The sequence below is a fragment of the Sitophilus oryzae genome, unplaced genomic scaffold, assembly GCF_002938485.1.
Source record: "Sitophilus oryzae breed Bouriz unplaced genomic scaffold, Soryzae_2.0 scaffold_1067_pilon_pilon, whole genome shotgun sequence".
Classification (NCBI taxonomy): Eukaryota; Metazoa; Arthropoda; class Insecta; order Coleoptera; family Curculionidae; genus Sitophilus; species Sitophilus oryzae.
In genome coordinates, this window is record NW_022145690.1 from 2,333,732 (window position 1) to 2,351,816 (window position 18,085).

General features: G+C 33.1%; 1 protein-coding gene across 4 annotated transcripts in view; it reads left to right on the forward strand.

Moving 5' to 3' along the window:
- LOC115879879 (calcium-transporting ATPase sarcoplasmic/endoplasmic reticulum type) overlaps nt 1-18,085 on the forward strand; it is a 42,263-nt gene that overhangs the window by 17,407 nt on the left and 6,771 nt on the right. For all 4 annotated transcript variants that reach the window (XM_030896921.1, XM_030896932.1, XM_030896905.1 and 1 more), the window contains exons 4-8: nt 6,743-6,825; nt 15,382-15,486; nt 15,549-17,321; nt 17,378-17,887; nt 17,946-18,079. In XM_030896921.1, coding sequence (XP_030752781.1) covers nt 6,743-6,825; nt 15,382-15,486; nt 15,549-17,321; nt 17,378-17,887; nt 17,946-18,079 — 2,605 coding nt within the window. The remainder of the gene's footprint in view (nt 1-6,742; nt 6,826-15,381; nt 15,487-15,548; nt 17,322-17,377; nt 17,888-17,945; nt 18,080-18,085) is intronic.

Consider the following 18,085-nt stretch of genomic DNA (forward strand, 5'->3'; position numbering starts at 1 on the left):
TTAAATTATTGTAGTTAAATGTTTCTAGGAACTTCAATAGTCAATGTGAAATGCAAGGTTAAAATTTCATATTTTTACTACTGTGATTATTTTCATATTTTAATTCAATAGAATTTTTGGAACCCATGGTTAACATTTTATTATTTTAAAGAAATCATGTGATGGGCGATTTAGACACGTTTAGTTACTGTTTATGAGTTAAAATTGCATATGTTATTCAAAGTTTACATAGTAAAGTATACAGAGATTGAAGGTAATTATTGGGATCTAGGAATAGAAACTTTTTCTACAAAAAGATGTAGAACACTGTATTACTGCGCGATTCCCGCTATACTTGTATTGATATACTGTATGCCCTATATAAAAATGTACACTGCAGGGTAGTGGTGGGCAAAACCGTTATTTTTAAATAACAGCTGAAACTGTTACTGTTATTTATATATAACAGCTTAAAATAACAGGTTTCTGTTATATTTTGACTTTAATGTTAAACACCTAAAATACCATACGCATTGTCCAAAAATAATTAGCTTACACAGTCTTTATTTATTTAAGTAGTTGAAAAGCACTTAATATTTCTAATCACCAAAGTTCTAATTCATGTAATAACTAAATTTCTGATCATCATTCACAATTTCTTGATATCATTATTGGTGATAAGCAAGTAAAATTATCTTTGAAAAGTTTTAAAACGTAGCAAAAACAATGAAAGTACATATTTAAAAATATTAATAAAAATAACTAAGCAACTGAAACTTAATAACTAAGTTCTGAAACCTCGACTGAAACTTACAATACAAAAACTTTAAAATGCAAATAAATATATAAAAATAAATTTTCAGAAAGCAAAATAGTAAAATAAACTTGCTCAAAACGATTCTAATAACAGAAGCTTAATCAAGACAATTTTCTTTAATTCAGTTATAATTAATAATTATTTTTATTTACCATGCATTATTAATGCCAAAAAATACCCAGAAATCCGACAAAATGAAACCACTTTCAAACTATTTTAGGCAAAAACATGTATTAAAAATTAAATAATTGAAAAAAAAAACAAAGCTCTATTGTACAAAAAGCCAAAACAGCTTCATCGACAAAGCATTCACAAAACAAAAAAGCACAAAAACAAATATACAAAGAATAAAAAAAAATGTCATGCAATACAAATCAATTCAAAAAAATTTACGTCACAAAATTACAAATAAAACATATGTATATGGACATGGCAGAACACAGGCGTATCTAGAAAATTTTACAAAAGGAAAACTGTAAATGGATAAAATCATGTTATAATAACATAAAATCAAGAGTTATAAAATATTAAATATTAAATACTAGACCTTTAACCAGTGTGTGAGATGATCAAAATTTTAAAATTCAAAATTGTTCATGATTAAACATCAACAAAAAAGTCGTTTACCGCATATAGGGCTCTCTCCAGTAAGTATGATTTCCGAGCTTTGCGAAATGCGGGAAAGAATGAAAGTGACTTGATATTCGAAGGCAAATGATTGTACATTTTCTTGGCATTGTACAGTATTGAGCCCTTAACTAGTTCTGAGCTCAAGGTTGGCAGATAAATATCGTGCTCCGCATTCCTAAGTGGATAGTTGTGAGAAGGCCTTTCCGGAATAGAGAATATGTGCTTGCGGATTAAGCAAACGGATTCAAAAATGAATAAGGAAGGAAGAGTCAGTATTTTGAAATTTTTAAAGAAATTCTGGCAGTGAGTTCTAGTGTTTAGTCCCAATAAGTATCGAACTGCTCTCTTTTGAAGTTTGAAAATACGATCAAATTTTGTCGCGCAGGAAGTACCCCAGAATGGAAGGGCATAACGAAGATGCGACCCAAAAAGGGCATAATAGACCATTCTAGAGGTTGATGAGTTAAGTTCCTTAGAAACTGATCTTAGCGCAAAACAGGCAGAGCTTAGTTTCTTTGATAAGGCTTCGATGTGCAAGTCCCATTTTAACGAGTTGTCTACAACAAGTCCTAAGAATCTCACAGATTCTCACGACGTCAATAGTGGTGTTATTAAGTACAAAAGGTTGCATAGTACTTTTATATGACAAAACTTTAGTTTTTGAAAGGTTGAGGCATAGGAGATTAGAATCGCACCAAGATTTAATGGTGCGTAATCACTGGATATAGTATTATATAGTGCCGTGACATCTGGGCCGCTCCAAGTGAAACTAGTATCGTCCGCAAAGAGGCAGTTTTTACCGCTAATGTCTAGATTTGCAATGTCGTTGATAAACACCAGAAATAAAATAGGGCCAAGTACGGAACCCTGAGGGACACCACATTCTATAGGCTTACAAGAAGACATAGACGTATCAATCCTCACAAGCTGCCTTCTGTTGCCAAGATACGACTTAAGCCATTCGAGCGACACTCCCCTGAATCCATAGTATTGCAATTTGTTAATTAAGATATTATGATTTACACAGTCGAAAGCCTTAGAGAAATCACAGAAAATTGTAGCTGTAGAGTGATGGTTATTCAGACTAGAGGCTATACATTATTAAAAAGGTCGAACATAGCATCATTTGTGCAACTGTTACTTAGAAATCCAAATTGATGGGTAGAAAGTACTTTATATTTAAGGAGAAAAGATAGAAGCCTTTTTTTAACCAATCTTTCAATGATCTTAGATAATGTGGGCAGGAGAGCAATTGGGCGATAGTTCGAAGCTTGATCTTTATCTCCTCCTTTATGCAGAGGAATAATTATTGCTGTCTTAAGGCAGTTTGGAAAAACTTCTTTTTGGAATGACTCATTAATTAAAGTAGTAAGATAGATTAACGTGCATTCCGGAAGTTCAGAGAACATTTTGAGAGTAGTACGGAGCTCATCTAATGCTACGGGCGTGAAGAAGAAACTCTGTAAATTGTCATTTGCTTTATGGAGATATGAAAGTGAATCATGGGAAGGAGTTATGGTGTTCACTAAATTTTTAGCCACATTAACAAAGAAAGTGTTTAAATCTTCAGGTGAATTAAAGACTGTGCCAGACGAAGAAGTCTTATTCCTTAAGTCACTTACAATAGCCCAAGGCTCTTTAGCAACATTACCGGATTTGGCTAGCCTCCCATTATAATAAATGTCCTTGGCAGCTTTTATATTCTTACGATAAACCCTTCTATAAAGTTTCACGTAATTATGAAAGAAAACGCTGTCTGTGATTTTTTTAAGGTGAGATAATGAGCGCATGTTCTTTGCAGATATATGCAAGCCTGTCGTAGACGAGGATATACCTTGCTTACTTTTGATAGGCCTTAGAGGAAACGCCTTGCACGCCAGATTAGACAAGGTATTTATAAATCTAGAAAATTCGGAATCGATGTCAGTCGAGAGGACCACCCACTCAGTTGTTAGACATAGGTGGTGAAAATTTAGAAAATTTTTATCCGAAAAAATACGGCCCAATTTGCGCGAGGTATTTTTGCATTTGGATTGTGGCAAAAACGTTGTCAATACTGCCTCATGATCAGAGAAACCTGAGTGAAGGACTCTACAGTCAACGAATTTCGGGTCAAAAGACGACACGACATAATCTATAGTACTAGAGCCAGCTTTAGTTATTCTAGTTGGTGAGTCAACATGCATGAGTATACCAAAAGAATGAAAAATGAATTGAATTCTATTACGCCACCGCACACCGCGATCGACCCACACAGGCTAAAAAGCTATTACTTCCCCACTCCGGTTATCTCGACCGCCAGGCGTTATGCTTGCGACAGTTGCAACTGTTTTAAAAAAGCTGCTTATTTTATATACTGTTATTTTTAAGCTGTTGCAAGCCCATCGGCCGATGCAGCAACGTCGCCCGTGGAGCGTTCTCCACTCCGTCGGCGCGCCGCCCGTTATCGATGGTTGTCGAAATAACAGTTGTTTCTCATACTAGTTGTTTTTTGGAATTGCTTCGAGCCGCATAGGATTTCGTGGCGATGCAGAGCGCCGACTTCGTTTGACGAACGGTCGATCTCTACGTGTCGTTATTTTATATCTGTATTTATTTTATTATCTATATTTTTTAAAAGTAGTAACGGTTGCGTTATGTTATTTTCAAATAACTGTTGTAAAATATCAGATAGTTAAATAACAACCCATCTCTACTGCAGGGTCTGACAAATTAGAAGGGATACAAAGATTATAAAATTAGAGAACAGTTGCGCCTTGCTGAAGTCTACAGCTTCATATTTCGGAAAAGCCGATGATTTCCAATTTAGATTTTATTTAAAAAACATCTTCATAATAAGGCAACATAGATAGTAGATTAAATTTACAACAACAAAAACCCAAATTAGATCCGGCGGTTCTCAAAATATAAACGAACATTTTTTTTTTGGAAAATTTCAAAAATATCTCGGTTGTTTTGGACTTATTTGAAAAATGGTAAAGAGAAAATATGTTTCTTTTATCGACATCTACAAGCCCTGAAAATATTTGCACTCACCCTGTATAGAACAGACATACGAAATTAATATTTAAGTGTGTTAGAACGAGACTACTTTCTAATTTATTATTTTAGGACGGGATAGCTCAACATCTACTCTAGACGCACTTATATTGTCTGGTTATATTCAGACTATTCTACTGACAAATGGTGCTGGATTATTCAACTAATTTATTACCTACCTCATACGTTCATTTATTATATGATTCGAATCGATATTTTTTTTCGTATGCGAAATGACTTTGCCAGATATTTATTCAAGATAAATATTTTTAATTTTATATAATAATACATATAAGTGTAACAATCCCTTATTCATTAATGTCAATCGATTGTTCCGCTTTCCCACAATAAAGATAAATCTAGCTGTCGAGATACTTCACCGTTTCCGGAACAGTACTTTCTATATTGCGCCCTACATCAGCTGTGTACCCTTTTCTCTTTAAGCCTTTGAGAGAGGCATTTTATCTAGAGCGGTCTTGTGACAGCCACCTCGTAAAATGGTCTAATTTTGTTTGAGGGGTTCCCTTCGGATTCGCCCGGCTATGGTTTATCGATTTAGAGGCTTATGTTTCAAGATTTCAAGTTGTAGATAAAGGTCAAACGATTGGCCTGGCTGAACTTTTACGAGTTTTGTCTTTTATAATTTGCATATACTTAGAAGTAGCAAAAAAAACAGTAGATAACTTTTAAACGCTATTATTTTTCAAAGTATTCTCCACAAAGAGAAATGCATTTTTGCATTTGTTGGAACCAATTCTGAAAGCAGTGATTCCACTCGCCTTCAATTCAAACTTGCGTTTTTGAAGGCGCGGACTGGCATTTCTGGGGACTGGAAACTTTGATCACGCAGTTCGTTCTTCATTTTTAGATGAGAAAAGCAAAAAAAGTCGTTAGGACTTAGGTCGGGACTGTATGGAGGTTGGTCCAACAATTCGATGTTTTCTTGTGGTCCAACCATTCGATGTTTTCTTGTTTTAAAAACTCAATTGTTTTTCGAGCTGTTTGGGAACTTGCATTGTCTTAGTGGAGGATCATTCGTTGTTGAGGGTAGGTTTTTCGAAACTCAGCAATTACTGCAGTAACAGTTGTTTGAATTGTTGCTACATGATCCGCTTTTAACTTTGGCATTAATTTAACTAAATGAAGCAGTTAATTTGCCTTAAAACGATTTATTTTAGGTATAGGAACATGTATAGCTAAAAAGTAACGAATTGAAAAACCTTTTTATTAGTGAAATAAATAAAGTGGGTCAAATTTGAAAAAAATGATTTAAGATAATTTTTAACAGCTAGCGCCATTATTATATGACATTTGAACAATTTAATTTTTGAAATAGATAGCCACATGTCTTCTCTTTATGTCACAGTGGCTGTGGTAATCACTAAATTTGACTTTTAGGCTATATAAATTTTTTTGACAGGTATTTTTTTTCGTCCAAAAATTTTAAATATTTTTTTTCTCAAAAACGGTTAATGTTAGGTATATAGTGTTTTATATCAATATTCATAGAATTTTACAGCTAATTTAAGTATGTAATAAAAAATAGGGGTACCCATTTAAAATAAGAAAGTTGCTGTCAACTTCAAGTATTTTCGGAAGTGCCACCATATTGAAAATATTTTTAATCGATAGATCTCGTTATGAAACTATGATGTGCAAAAAATCTCCAATCTAGATATTGTGGTTCTCTAGAAACTTCTAATGCACGCTCAGCCTGGGACACCCTGTATGTTGACAGGCAAACTATAAAAGACAACACTCGTATTAGTACCGCGATTTAATGATCATTATTATTGCAGACCGATGAATAGATGAAAGCACAAATCAATAAAGGCATCAATTAATTGAAAGCCCAGTGTGGGGCCATCAACATGATAAGCCCCATTTTACTAACTTTACAGGAAAGCACTGGATGGCTGGTGGTTATCAGGTTCTTTCCATGTATTCTAGAATTTTACTAGGCATATACCATAGGATTTAACAATTTATTACCCTGCAAAGTTTATACATTTTGTAGGGACCAGTTAGACCTAATCTAAATCCTAAAATTAAGAAATTGGCGCTTATTAACCTCGACCCTTCAATTCATATATTTCTAGTAATTCTAATATTAGTGTATAATAGTTATGAAGAGTATCTAGAAGATGTAGTAATTAAGAGTTCTTTTTGAATAAAATATGCACAGATATATCGGTAACAATGACGCCACATCCCGAAATGTCAGTTCTATAAAATAATATGACAATATTAATTTACATATTTTTCATTATTTTACAGGAAAGTCTATATGGCAATTAGTTTTAGAACAGTTTGATGATCTACTAGTCAAGATTTTATTATTAGCTGCTATTATTTCTTTTGTAAGTATTTTTGTTATTATGTTTGTTAATTTTATGTGTTAATCCAGGCCAAATTGCTTTGGACCTTGACACTGATTTGTTTTTTTGGCAACACCTTGGACTTATATTGCCAATTAATTAATTATTAAAAAAATATTTTAATGTAACATGTATTTATCAATCTATTTTTTACTATAGTTCTTGATAATTAGATATTTCCAGATGATTTGTTATGATTAGGGATTTTAATATTTTTCTTATTATTGATATCAGTTATTAATCTAATTTTTTATCCTAAATGTACTTTTGGAGAATGACATTATTTTGTCTGTCTAGTTATTGCAATCATTTCTAGAACAACGCACTTTCACAATATACGTTAGTGTTAAATTTATAATCTTATCATTTTTGATTAAATTATTAATAATTTTATAGCTGATTACTCTTAAGGGGCTATTTTTAGACTGATCCACTGTAAAAGAATAATAAAATTAAGCTAAGACAAAATGTAATCATATATATATTTCATTAAAATCTTGTAATTTTGCCATGCTGATATCAAAAGGTGTGTGTTGAAACCCAGTTTGAACTTACTGCTAAAGTCTAGTATAATTAAAGTAGAATCCCATTTGATCTATACACATTTTAAGGGATGCTTTCTGAAATTACTGGGACTAACATTGTAAGCCTCACTTGAAGGTAAACTAAGCTTTTAGAATTTTGGTTACTGTGTCTAAATACGGACAAAATAATTAATTTTGAATTGGAATAAAAGCTCAGATTAATAATAAATATTTCAGTTTGTTATATTAAACACTAATGCCCAATAATAGTCTCCCAATATAGTAGATTCATTATTATTTTGAGTCATAATTAAAGTATTATCGGATTTTGACCTGCTTAGGAATATTACATTTTTTGCGTATAAGAGTGCTTATTTTTATACTTCATTAAACGCTTAATTCATAAATCGTTCGTTTATTTGGATTATTAAACACCTGGATTTTGCAACGTATTTTGTTCTAGTGGGCCGATTTTGATGATTTTTTAAGCAATCTGTAGCTAAATTATTTGACTTTTTGGTATCTCTTTCTAGATTTCCTGTCTGTCAATTATAAGTCATATATTGTCATTATATTGTCAATATATTTTCTAGAAGTTCCCGTCTGTCAATTATAGGAGGGATAACAAAATGTTGATATTTTGTTGAAAGTTTGAAACACTCTCTGGAATATGTTAACAAAGTAAGTCAATGAAAAATAATTTTATCATCCAGGTACATCTTTTCTCGATAGTTTGTTTTGTGATTCATCTCAATCGATTTATTTTTGTTGAAGATATTCGCTTGTAGAGAAGACACTAACATTTTTTTCGTAATTTTTACATTAAAACCATGCTATTTGGGTCCCAGTCGACAGACCTGGGACCCAAAGCAAAGGCAACAGAAATAGGTCTGTTGATTGGCACTTTGAGCAGTTACTCTATGTAGTAGAGATAGTTTTAAGTCCAGAAGTTGCATTCGCTATAGTTTTTTTTTGTGGTGGAAAAAATATGCAGCTGTTGATGTACCTTACGGACTAAAAAAACCTCCACAAACCGCTTTGAGTATCTCCACAAGGAACTACCTTTCGGCATTACTTCTGGGGGACTGATTCGCTATAGTTCCTTTAACTGAACCTGATAGATATCAAAATTATGTCGCTAACAGATTTAGGTGTACACGAAGTACAGTGCAGTCGCTTCCTCAAGACAAGTTCATATGCTATACGTCCAGGAACCTTCGTATGAGGAGACGATCGACTTATTGTAAGTTTATCGCTTAGAAACCGCCTTTTGCCAGCTTTTCACATTTATAATGAATTGCTCTTGTCTTTATTTATTCCTTTGTCTTTGGACTTACCTTGTCTTTATTTATTTTGCTTACACAACCTTTCGGTCAGAAGTATCACTGACCGTTATCGAGTGTCAACTCAGAGTTCTTAGAGTTTTCAGTGTTTTCAGAGTTCACACTTGATGACTTGATAAAGGTCAGTGAATTACATTCTTTTAGTTTATTACTAGGACCAGAAGCAAAGGCCTAGTTAGTTTTAGTTAGTGTTTTCTTCGAAAGCGAATCTCCAAAAAAATAAAGCTATTGAGAACCAAAAACAAACTATCAAGAAAGATATACCTGGATGATAAAATTATTTTTAAATTTTTTGTTGTCTAACCATATTCCACAGACAGGGTGTTTCAAACTTTCACCAAAATATCAACTCTTTGTTTATCCTCGTGTAATTGACAGATGGGAATTTTAATTTTTAATTTGGAAAGAGATACTAAAAAGTCAAATAATTTAGCTACATATTGCTTAAAAAATCATCAAAATCGGCCCACTAGAACAAACTATATTAAACTTTAAGATAAATGAAAATTTTAACGTGCCCGTCTTTCGTGCCGGTGAGTGTGTATTGCCGTGGGTATTTTGAGAATAACTTGCAATTGCCAACAGCATTCATTTTTCTGTTTAAATTATTCGTCAGTTTACATCGTTTTATAAAAAGATGTACCCGACTGAATTAGTGTAAAAACCCTGATTTACATGCGGAAAACACTGCTTGCTATTTTGCCGTCGTCATACGCTAATATAATTTATTTTACTTTCCCGTTTTACTATATACAAAGCGTTAAAAAATATACAGGTCGTCCAGTTCTAAATATTTGTGACTTATAACAGGAGAAGAATGCTAAAGTATTGCAGGGAGTTCTGCGTTATATTAGCTTCGTTCCAACACACACAAATTTGTACAATTTTAGAACGGTAATTGGGATTGCCGGGATCAGATTTGTACGCATGTGTCGACTTGGACAGCAAAATAAAATTACACTAAATCACCACAATACACCAAAACACTTTTACTTTTACACTGGACGCGCGTTTCGCTAACCATGTTAGCATCATTAGCAGATGATTATAAACTAAAGTACAATCTACAAGTTGAGCAGTTGAGCGTTTATATACTCGCCCAGTAGGTACCGAGTGGGCGTGGCAAAATCTAGCCAACCGAGTCAGAGCCCACTGAGCGTAACAGTTAATTTCCGCCACTAGAGTAGTAGGAACAAAGAACTTGAAGGAATTGGACCGTTGACTCTGTTCATACTATCTTTACATTTATTAACTCTGATGCTTTCATATGCATCCTTTTCACATACGAAATTTCGCTCGAGTAATCCCATCACTAATATACACAGACTCTATATCACTGTCCTCTTTGACACCCAGTGATGCCAACTCGTAGGAAGTTTCCCGATTCGTGAGAAATTTCGAGGTCCAGAGGGAAAAGGGAAATTTTAATCCAAAATGCCCTATTTGTGGGAAATTCTAGATTCATGTATTATTCGTAAAAAAAATAGTTTCGCAGCAAAGTGAGTAAATTCAATATTATTACATATACATTTTCGGTTGGCATCAGACATTATTCTTATACCCCCTCTTTCGAATACATGGTAAATTTTAAATGCCTATGATTATTTTTTTGTAAAAAAAAATTGAAAAGTATATTTCGAAATTTATTTCAAAATTTGTTAAATTTTCAGTTAAAAAAATAATAGCAAAATAAAAGTTTCTTTTAATTCACCACATTCACCAACTTTTAATTCACCACATTACAACAAAAAACTTTACTAACTTTAATCATCCGCTGATGAGGCTAACACGGTTAACGAAAAGTTACGCACGTCCAGTGCAAGAAAGTAAAGTGTTTTAGTGTATTGTGGTGAATTAGTGTTTTAAATTTGCCGTTGTAACAACAAAGATTAGTTAACCTAAGGTTAGTTACCTAACCGTAAAAAACATAATATATGTATTGTGTTGACGGCACTATATGGAATTTGAGAACTCGTGGGAACTTTTAGAAAAAACGGGAAATTTTGACCGTCTTCGTGGGAAATTTTATTTCAGTAAGTTGGCAACACTGTTGTGTCACTCATCATATTTAATACAAAAATATAGAAATATTTATTTAAAATATGCATACAAAGGATAAATACCAAATAAAACTTGATATATCAGCAAATTAAACATAGAAATAGCCAAAAATAATTTAAAAAATCAGCTGACACCAATACTTAATACGCAGGTCAGTTCTTTTGATTCTTTTTTTTTGGCTAGTATCGAAATTACCGTTCCACAATCAGTTTACTTAACGATTAGCGTTCCACCTCTAGGTGGAACGCAAAAGTTATCATTCGCTAAACGATTCCCACTGCGCAGAAGTGTTACCATACACGATATTGATTTTCTGCTGTGTTGGAACGAACCTATATATAAACCAAGCAAAAGTATTATTGGCAAAAAACAAATTTTAACACTTATTAAATTTCAAACTAATTCTGTGTTTTGTTTAGAAAATAATGTAACTGTTGCATCTCTTTTATCAGAGGGGATAAATTTGACACAGCGTCGGAGCATGAATCCAGTCGTTGCCGAGTTCTTGCTACGTTTGTCTGAAATAAACACGCCGCATGTGTATATGCATTACTTAATATAAACATTGTTTGCACTGTGTTTATTATTTAACAATATTTTGTCATTCAGATGTTTGCAGAGTTTCGTGGATCACTAGCATACATAGCGACGATACGGTCCTAGCGATACATTCGCCATTCTTTCTATGTATTAATTTATATCAGTTATAGAGAACTTTATTGGCAAATTTTTAAATATAGGATGTATTAGGAGCGATTTTTTTTATAAATTGTAGTGAAAATTCAAAACAATTTTTTTAAGTTAGAGTTATTTTTCAGAAATCTAGCCGGAAAATTATATTTATGTAGTATACTAATATTTAAATATTTTACCTATACATATATCTCCGAATTGTCTTTACAAGAGGAAAAACTTTTTTATTGTGATTTTGAGAAAAATGCATTCTTCATAAAATATTTGTTTGTTCTAAAATATTTAATCCCGTTTATACTTTTTGAAATTTTTACCGTTGTAGAGAAAATTAAAAAAAAAATATGAAGAAAGCATTTTTCTCAAAATGTCAATAATAAAAAAGTTTTTCCTCTTGTAAAGACAATCCGGGTACATACTGTATATTTTTGTAATTCTTTTATATTGTATTAAATCATCAATATTAAAATACTGGACTAAAGAACTATTGTTTGTGGTTTGAAAATAATTCTCATTAACTAATCTATTTAAAATATTATTTTTTGAATACATACAGGGTCCGGCAATAGTGCGTCGGGCATCTGTAGCCCCCAGAATAAAAAACTTGACAATTTTGTTTAAGTGCAAATCTAAAGTATGTACCAGGATGTATTTCAGGAAAATATTTTAACTTCTCTATAGGGTGGCTCAGTGTGAGTGGACCTGGATGATTTTTTAAATGGAACACCCTGTATATTATTGCATTTTGGCTTCCTTCAGATCACTTTATATAACCTAAGATATGAATAAATACATTTCGATAGGTTCAGAGATATTAAATATTAAATCAAAATATATATTTTCAGCCCTTCTTATAAAAAAAAATATTAGAAATACAAGAACTGTCTGAAATCAAAACTATACTAAGTATTTACTTTAGATGGTCTGTAATTACTTTTGCTATAAATATGAAAATCTTAAATTATACAGGATGTTCAAAATTCTACGCCAAACTTTCTAAAATATAAAATAAATTTTCTTCGTTTTTTAATGAACACCCTGTATATTATTTTTTCAATAGATGGAGAATAAAAATGAACATTCTTTGTATTTAGAGTATTTCAAAATTTTTAACGGTTTCGCAGATATTTGCGGTTTTATATTTCATATGGCATTTTCCACAGTAAATTGTTATCAAAGCCACCCAATGATTTTTCTCTCGTATTTTACCATTGAAAGCGCCATATGAAATAATACTGCGTGTATCTGCGAAACCGTTAAAAATTTTGAAATACTCTAAATACAAAAAATGTTCATCTTTAAACTCTCCATTTAATAAAAAAATAATATACAGGGTGTTCCATTTAAAAAAACAAAGAAAAATTATTTTATATTTTAGAAAGTTTGGCGTTGAATATTGAACATCCTGTATGATTTACGATTACCATATTTATAGCAAAGTAAGAACAGACCGTCTATACTAAATACCTCATATAGTTTTGATTTCCAGAACAGTTCTTGTATTTTTTAATAATTTTTAAGAAGGGCTGAAAAATATATTTTACAGATTTATTTTTTAATATCTCTGAAACTATCGAAATATATTTATTCATATCTTAGGGTTATGTAAAGTGATCTGAACGGAAGCCAAAATGCAATAATACAGGGTGTTTCATTTAAAAAAAATCATCCAGGTACACTCACAGTTTTTTGAGCCACCCTATAGAAGTTAAAATATTTTCCTGAAATACATCCTGGTACATACTTTAGGTTTGCACTTAAACAAAATTCTCAAGTTTTTTATTCTAGGAGCTGCAGATGCCCGACGCACTATTGCCGGACCCTGTATATGATTTACAAATAACTTGGTAAATCATATGCAATGCATTTTTTTTTATTTGTGCGACACTAAGGAGTAATTAGTTATAACTTTTATTTGTGCGACACTAAGGAGTAATTAGTTATAATATAATAATCCATACAATTTTCGGTTTGAAATTTAATAACCTTGACAGAACCTCGGTAAATCTTTTATTCTGACAATTTAATTGAGACATTGTAATTCCTAATCAAGTATTAAACATGTAATTATTGTATTTATACCATTCTTAATGTAATTATAACTTAACAGGAACGTTTTAAAAGTGTTATTTATTTTTTTCTTATTTTGAGTCTGAAAAACTAGGCGTCTTTTAATTATTTTTGAACATTTCCTTCTTGATTTTAGTAGTATATAATGTTAAGCTTAGAGTAATTAGTCTAAGTTGTTATAACATTAGTAAAAGAAATAAGTAAGCGAAAAAGCAAAACCATTTTTATTTACTTTGTGTAAAAGCAATTGATTCTTTTTACCCGACTAGTTAGACAAAGATTATAAATAGATATTAATTATATTACATGTATGTTTCTGTTAGGTAGTTTATTAAATATTAAATTAAACTCCATGTATATCGTAAATTTCAAGAGATAATGTCATTTGAACACAAATTATGTTTAATCGCAGTGTTAATTGTAGTGTTAACGTGATATGCATGCAAGTCTGTTTCAATTCAAGAGTATATTCCTCGCTAAGCGTTTATTTCTACGTAATAGTGGTCAGTAATAATTATTTCATGACTATTTTTGAAAGGAAGCAATCAAATTAGACTCGGTTTGCTACTGTAGTAATGTTTACAATTGTCACGTTATGTTAAATAATAATATTTTTTGCATCATTTTAATTTTCTTCAGTATCGTTTTTAATTTTGGGTTTGTTTTTTAATTTTTGGATTGTTTTAAATTTTTACACTGCCAACTCATAATAAAACACGTATAAATATATAGACATGCATAATAATTTGAATTTGTTAAAAGTAAAGTAGCTATATTTAAAATAGAAATATTTCAATTTTAGATCGAGAGTTTGATTTCCAAGAAAGCAAAATTAAAAATGTAAATCAGTCTGTAACAAATTAAACTTTAGAGCTTTTTGAAACTTTCATAATTCTTCATAATTGAAAATAATTTGGCAGTAGTACAATTTCTGTTTGTGCAGTTGTATGCGATGTAATATTAAAATACACTAAAGGTTTCAGTCAGTCCAATTGTTTTTTCGAAAATAATGTAAACACCTTTGTGAAGGAGAACATTTAACTGATGTCTATTTTCAGTTTAACTGGGCCTAAATCGATCTACTTCATAGAACATTTATTAACCCTTGATATAAATAAATAAAAAAATTGATTCTTATTAAATTAATTAATACTATCATTGTGGTGCCCGGTGGCCTAGAGGTACAGGCTCTCGTCTACCAATCTCAAGGTGTGGGTTCGATTCCCACACCCGGCATTTCATCAGCCGACTCTTTTTATTAAAATAAAAATAGTTTGGGTACCTAGGTCGACTCAGCCTTAAATGGGTACTTGGGATTCACAATCCTGAGGTAATAATAGGCGGTTGAAGCGTAGTGCTAGCCACATTACCTTCCTTGTATACCGAACGGCTCTAGTATAGCAAGCTGTACCTTGCTACTCCCAAGGCGTTAAACGCTATATACGGGAGCTATTATTATTATATTATTAAATTAATTAATATAATCTTTAAATAAAATTTTTCTTCAAACATTTATTCAACAGTAGCACTGGTTAGCGGATTTAACTAGACTTAAAATTGTCGCATATTTTTAACCTCATATTAAATGCCGAGGCATCCTTTTACATACATGGTTCATGTGTATGGCGGAACACATATGGCGTCACTAATAGGCTGGGGTAATATAAAGAGCTTTATTGACTGTACGGTTTTTCTGGTATCTGCATCGACATAGAGGATTAAAGTTCTTTGATGTGGTTTGAGTTGCAGCTTTTAGTATTAATCATAAAACGAAAATATTTAAATTTTATATTTAAGATTTTTTTTAACTTATATAAGTTTTTAATTTTGTTTTTTTCTCTTTGTTTTAGGTATTAGCCTTATTTGAAGAACACGATGGAGCTTTCACAGCTTTTGTAGAACCTTTTGTAATTCTTCTTATTCTTATAGCAAACGCAGTTGTAGGTGTTTGGCAAGTAAGTTTGTCCCGTTAAGCGATGAAAACATTGTATTGATTCCGGTTTTTTTATGTTTATAGGAACGAAATGCCGAATCTGCCATTGAAGCTCTTAAAGAATATGAACCTGAAATGGGTAAAGTTATCAGAGGAGACAAACCTGGTGTTCAAAAAATTAGGGCGAAAGAAATTGTACCAGGTGATATTGTTGAAGTATCTGTCGGTGACAAAATCCCCGCTGATATTCGTATCATTAAGATCTTTTCAACCACCTTGAGAATCGATCAATCAATTTTGACTGGTGAATCTGTTTCTGTCATCAAACACACCGACCCCGTACCTGACCCCCGTGCTGTCAATCAAGACAAAAAAAATATTCTTTTCTCTGGTACCAACGTAGCTGCTGGTAAAGCTCGTGGAATCGTAATCGGAACTGGTTTGGCCACTGCTATTGGTAAAATCAGAACTGAAATGTCAGAAACTGAAGAAATTAAGACTCCTCTTCAACAAAAATTGGACGAATTCGGTGAACAATTGTCTAAGGTCATCTCTGTCATCTGTGTAGCTGTCTGGGCTATCAATATTGGTCACTTCAACGACCCCGCTCATGGCGGTTCCTGGATTAAGGGTGCCGTTTACTATTTTAAGATTGCCGTCGCTTTGGCCGTAGCTGCCATTCCTGAAGGTTTACCTGCCGTCATTACGACTTGTTTAGCTTTAGGTACTCGTCGTATGGCTAAGAAAAATGCCATTGTAAGATCTCTACCTTCAGTAGAAACTTTAGGTTGTACTTCAGTAATTTGCTCTGACAAGACTGGAACATTAACTACAAATCAAATGTCCGTTTCGCGCATGTTCATATTCGATAAAATTGAAGGTAACGACAGCAGCATTCATGAATTCGAAATTACTGGTTCTACGTATGAACCTATTGGTGAAGTATTCCTCCGAGGAGGCAAAGTTAAATGCTCAGAATTTGACACTTTGCAAGAAATTGGTACTATTTGCATCATGTGCAATGATTCTGCTATAGATTTCAACGAATTTAAACAATGCTTTGAAAAAGTCGGTGAAGCAACTGAGACTGCTTTAATCGTATTGGCCGAAAAAATGAACCCTTTCAATGTTTCTAAGAGCGGAGACAGGCGCCAAGCTGCTATTTGCGTGAGACAAGACATTGAATCCAAATGGAAGAAAGAATTTACTTTAGAATTCTCCCGTGATCGTAAATCTATGTCTTCTTATTGTGTACCTCTGAAACCCTCTCGTATTGGTAACGGACCCAAATTATTTGTTAAAGGTGCCCCTGAAGGTGTTTTGGATAGGTGTACACACGTACGTGTTGGTCAACAGAAAGTTCCTCTGACTAGCAGCATTAAAAACCGTATTCTTGAGGTTACCAAAGCTTACGGCTGTGGACGTGATACTCTTAGATGTTTGGCTTTAGCTACTGCTGATTCCCCAATAAAACCAGAGGAGATGGATCTTGGAGACTCAACTAAATTTTACACATATGAAGTAAATCTTACTTTTGTTGGCGTTGTTGGTATGTTAGATCCCCCACGTAAAGAAGTTACTGACGCTATTGTAAGATGCCGTGCTGCCGGTATCCGTGTTATTGTCATTACTGGTGATAACAAAGCTACTGCTGAAGCCATTTGCAGGCGTATTGGAGTCTTTGGCGAAGATGAAGACACCACAGGAAAATCATACTCAGGTCGCGAATTTGATGACTTATCTCCTGCAGAACAGAAAGCTGCTTGCGCACGATCTCGTCTCTTCTCCCGTGTAGAACCTGCTCATAAATCCAAGATTGTTGAATACCTTCAAAGTATGAATGAAATTTCTGCTATGGTAAGTGTCATAACAATAATTGTGATTTCTCGTTTATATTGATTTTACAATTACAGACTGGTGATGGTGTAAATGATGCCCCTGCCTTGAAAAAAGCTGAAATTGGTATTGCGATGGGTTCTGGTACAGCCGTGGCTAAATCGGCGGCCGAGATGGTACTTGCCGATGATAACTTCTCAAGTATTGTTGCCGCCGTTGAAGAAGGTCGTGCCATCTACAACAACATGAAACAGTTTATCCGTTATTTGATTTCCTCCAACATCGGCGAGGTAGTATCAATTTTCTTGACTGCCGCTCTTGGTCTTCCAGAAGCTTTGATTCCTGTTCAACTTTTGTGGGTCAACTTGGTAACTGACGGTCTCCCCGCCACCGCCCTCGGTTTCAACCCTCCAGATTTGGATATTATGGATAAACCACCCCGTAAAGCTGATGAATCTCTTATTTCTGGATGGTTGTTCTTCAGGTACTTGGCTATTGGTGGATACGTAGGTGCTGCCACTGTTGGTGCTGCCGCCTGGTGGTTTATGAGTTCAGCCGAGGGACCTCAAATGAGTTACTATCAATTGGTAGGGAATTATTTTTTAATGTAATTTTGGAGAATATAATACGAATTTGTGTTATTAGACTCATCACTTGCAATGCTCTGTGGCTTCTGGTGAATTTAAGGGAATCGACTGTAAAGTATTCAATGATCCTCATCCAATGACTATGGCTTTGTCTGTATTGGTTACAATTGAAATGTTAAACGCCATGAACAGGTAATA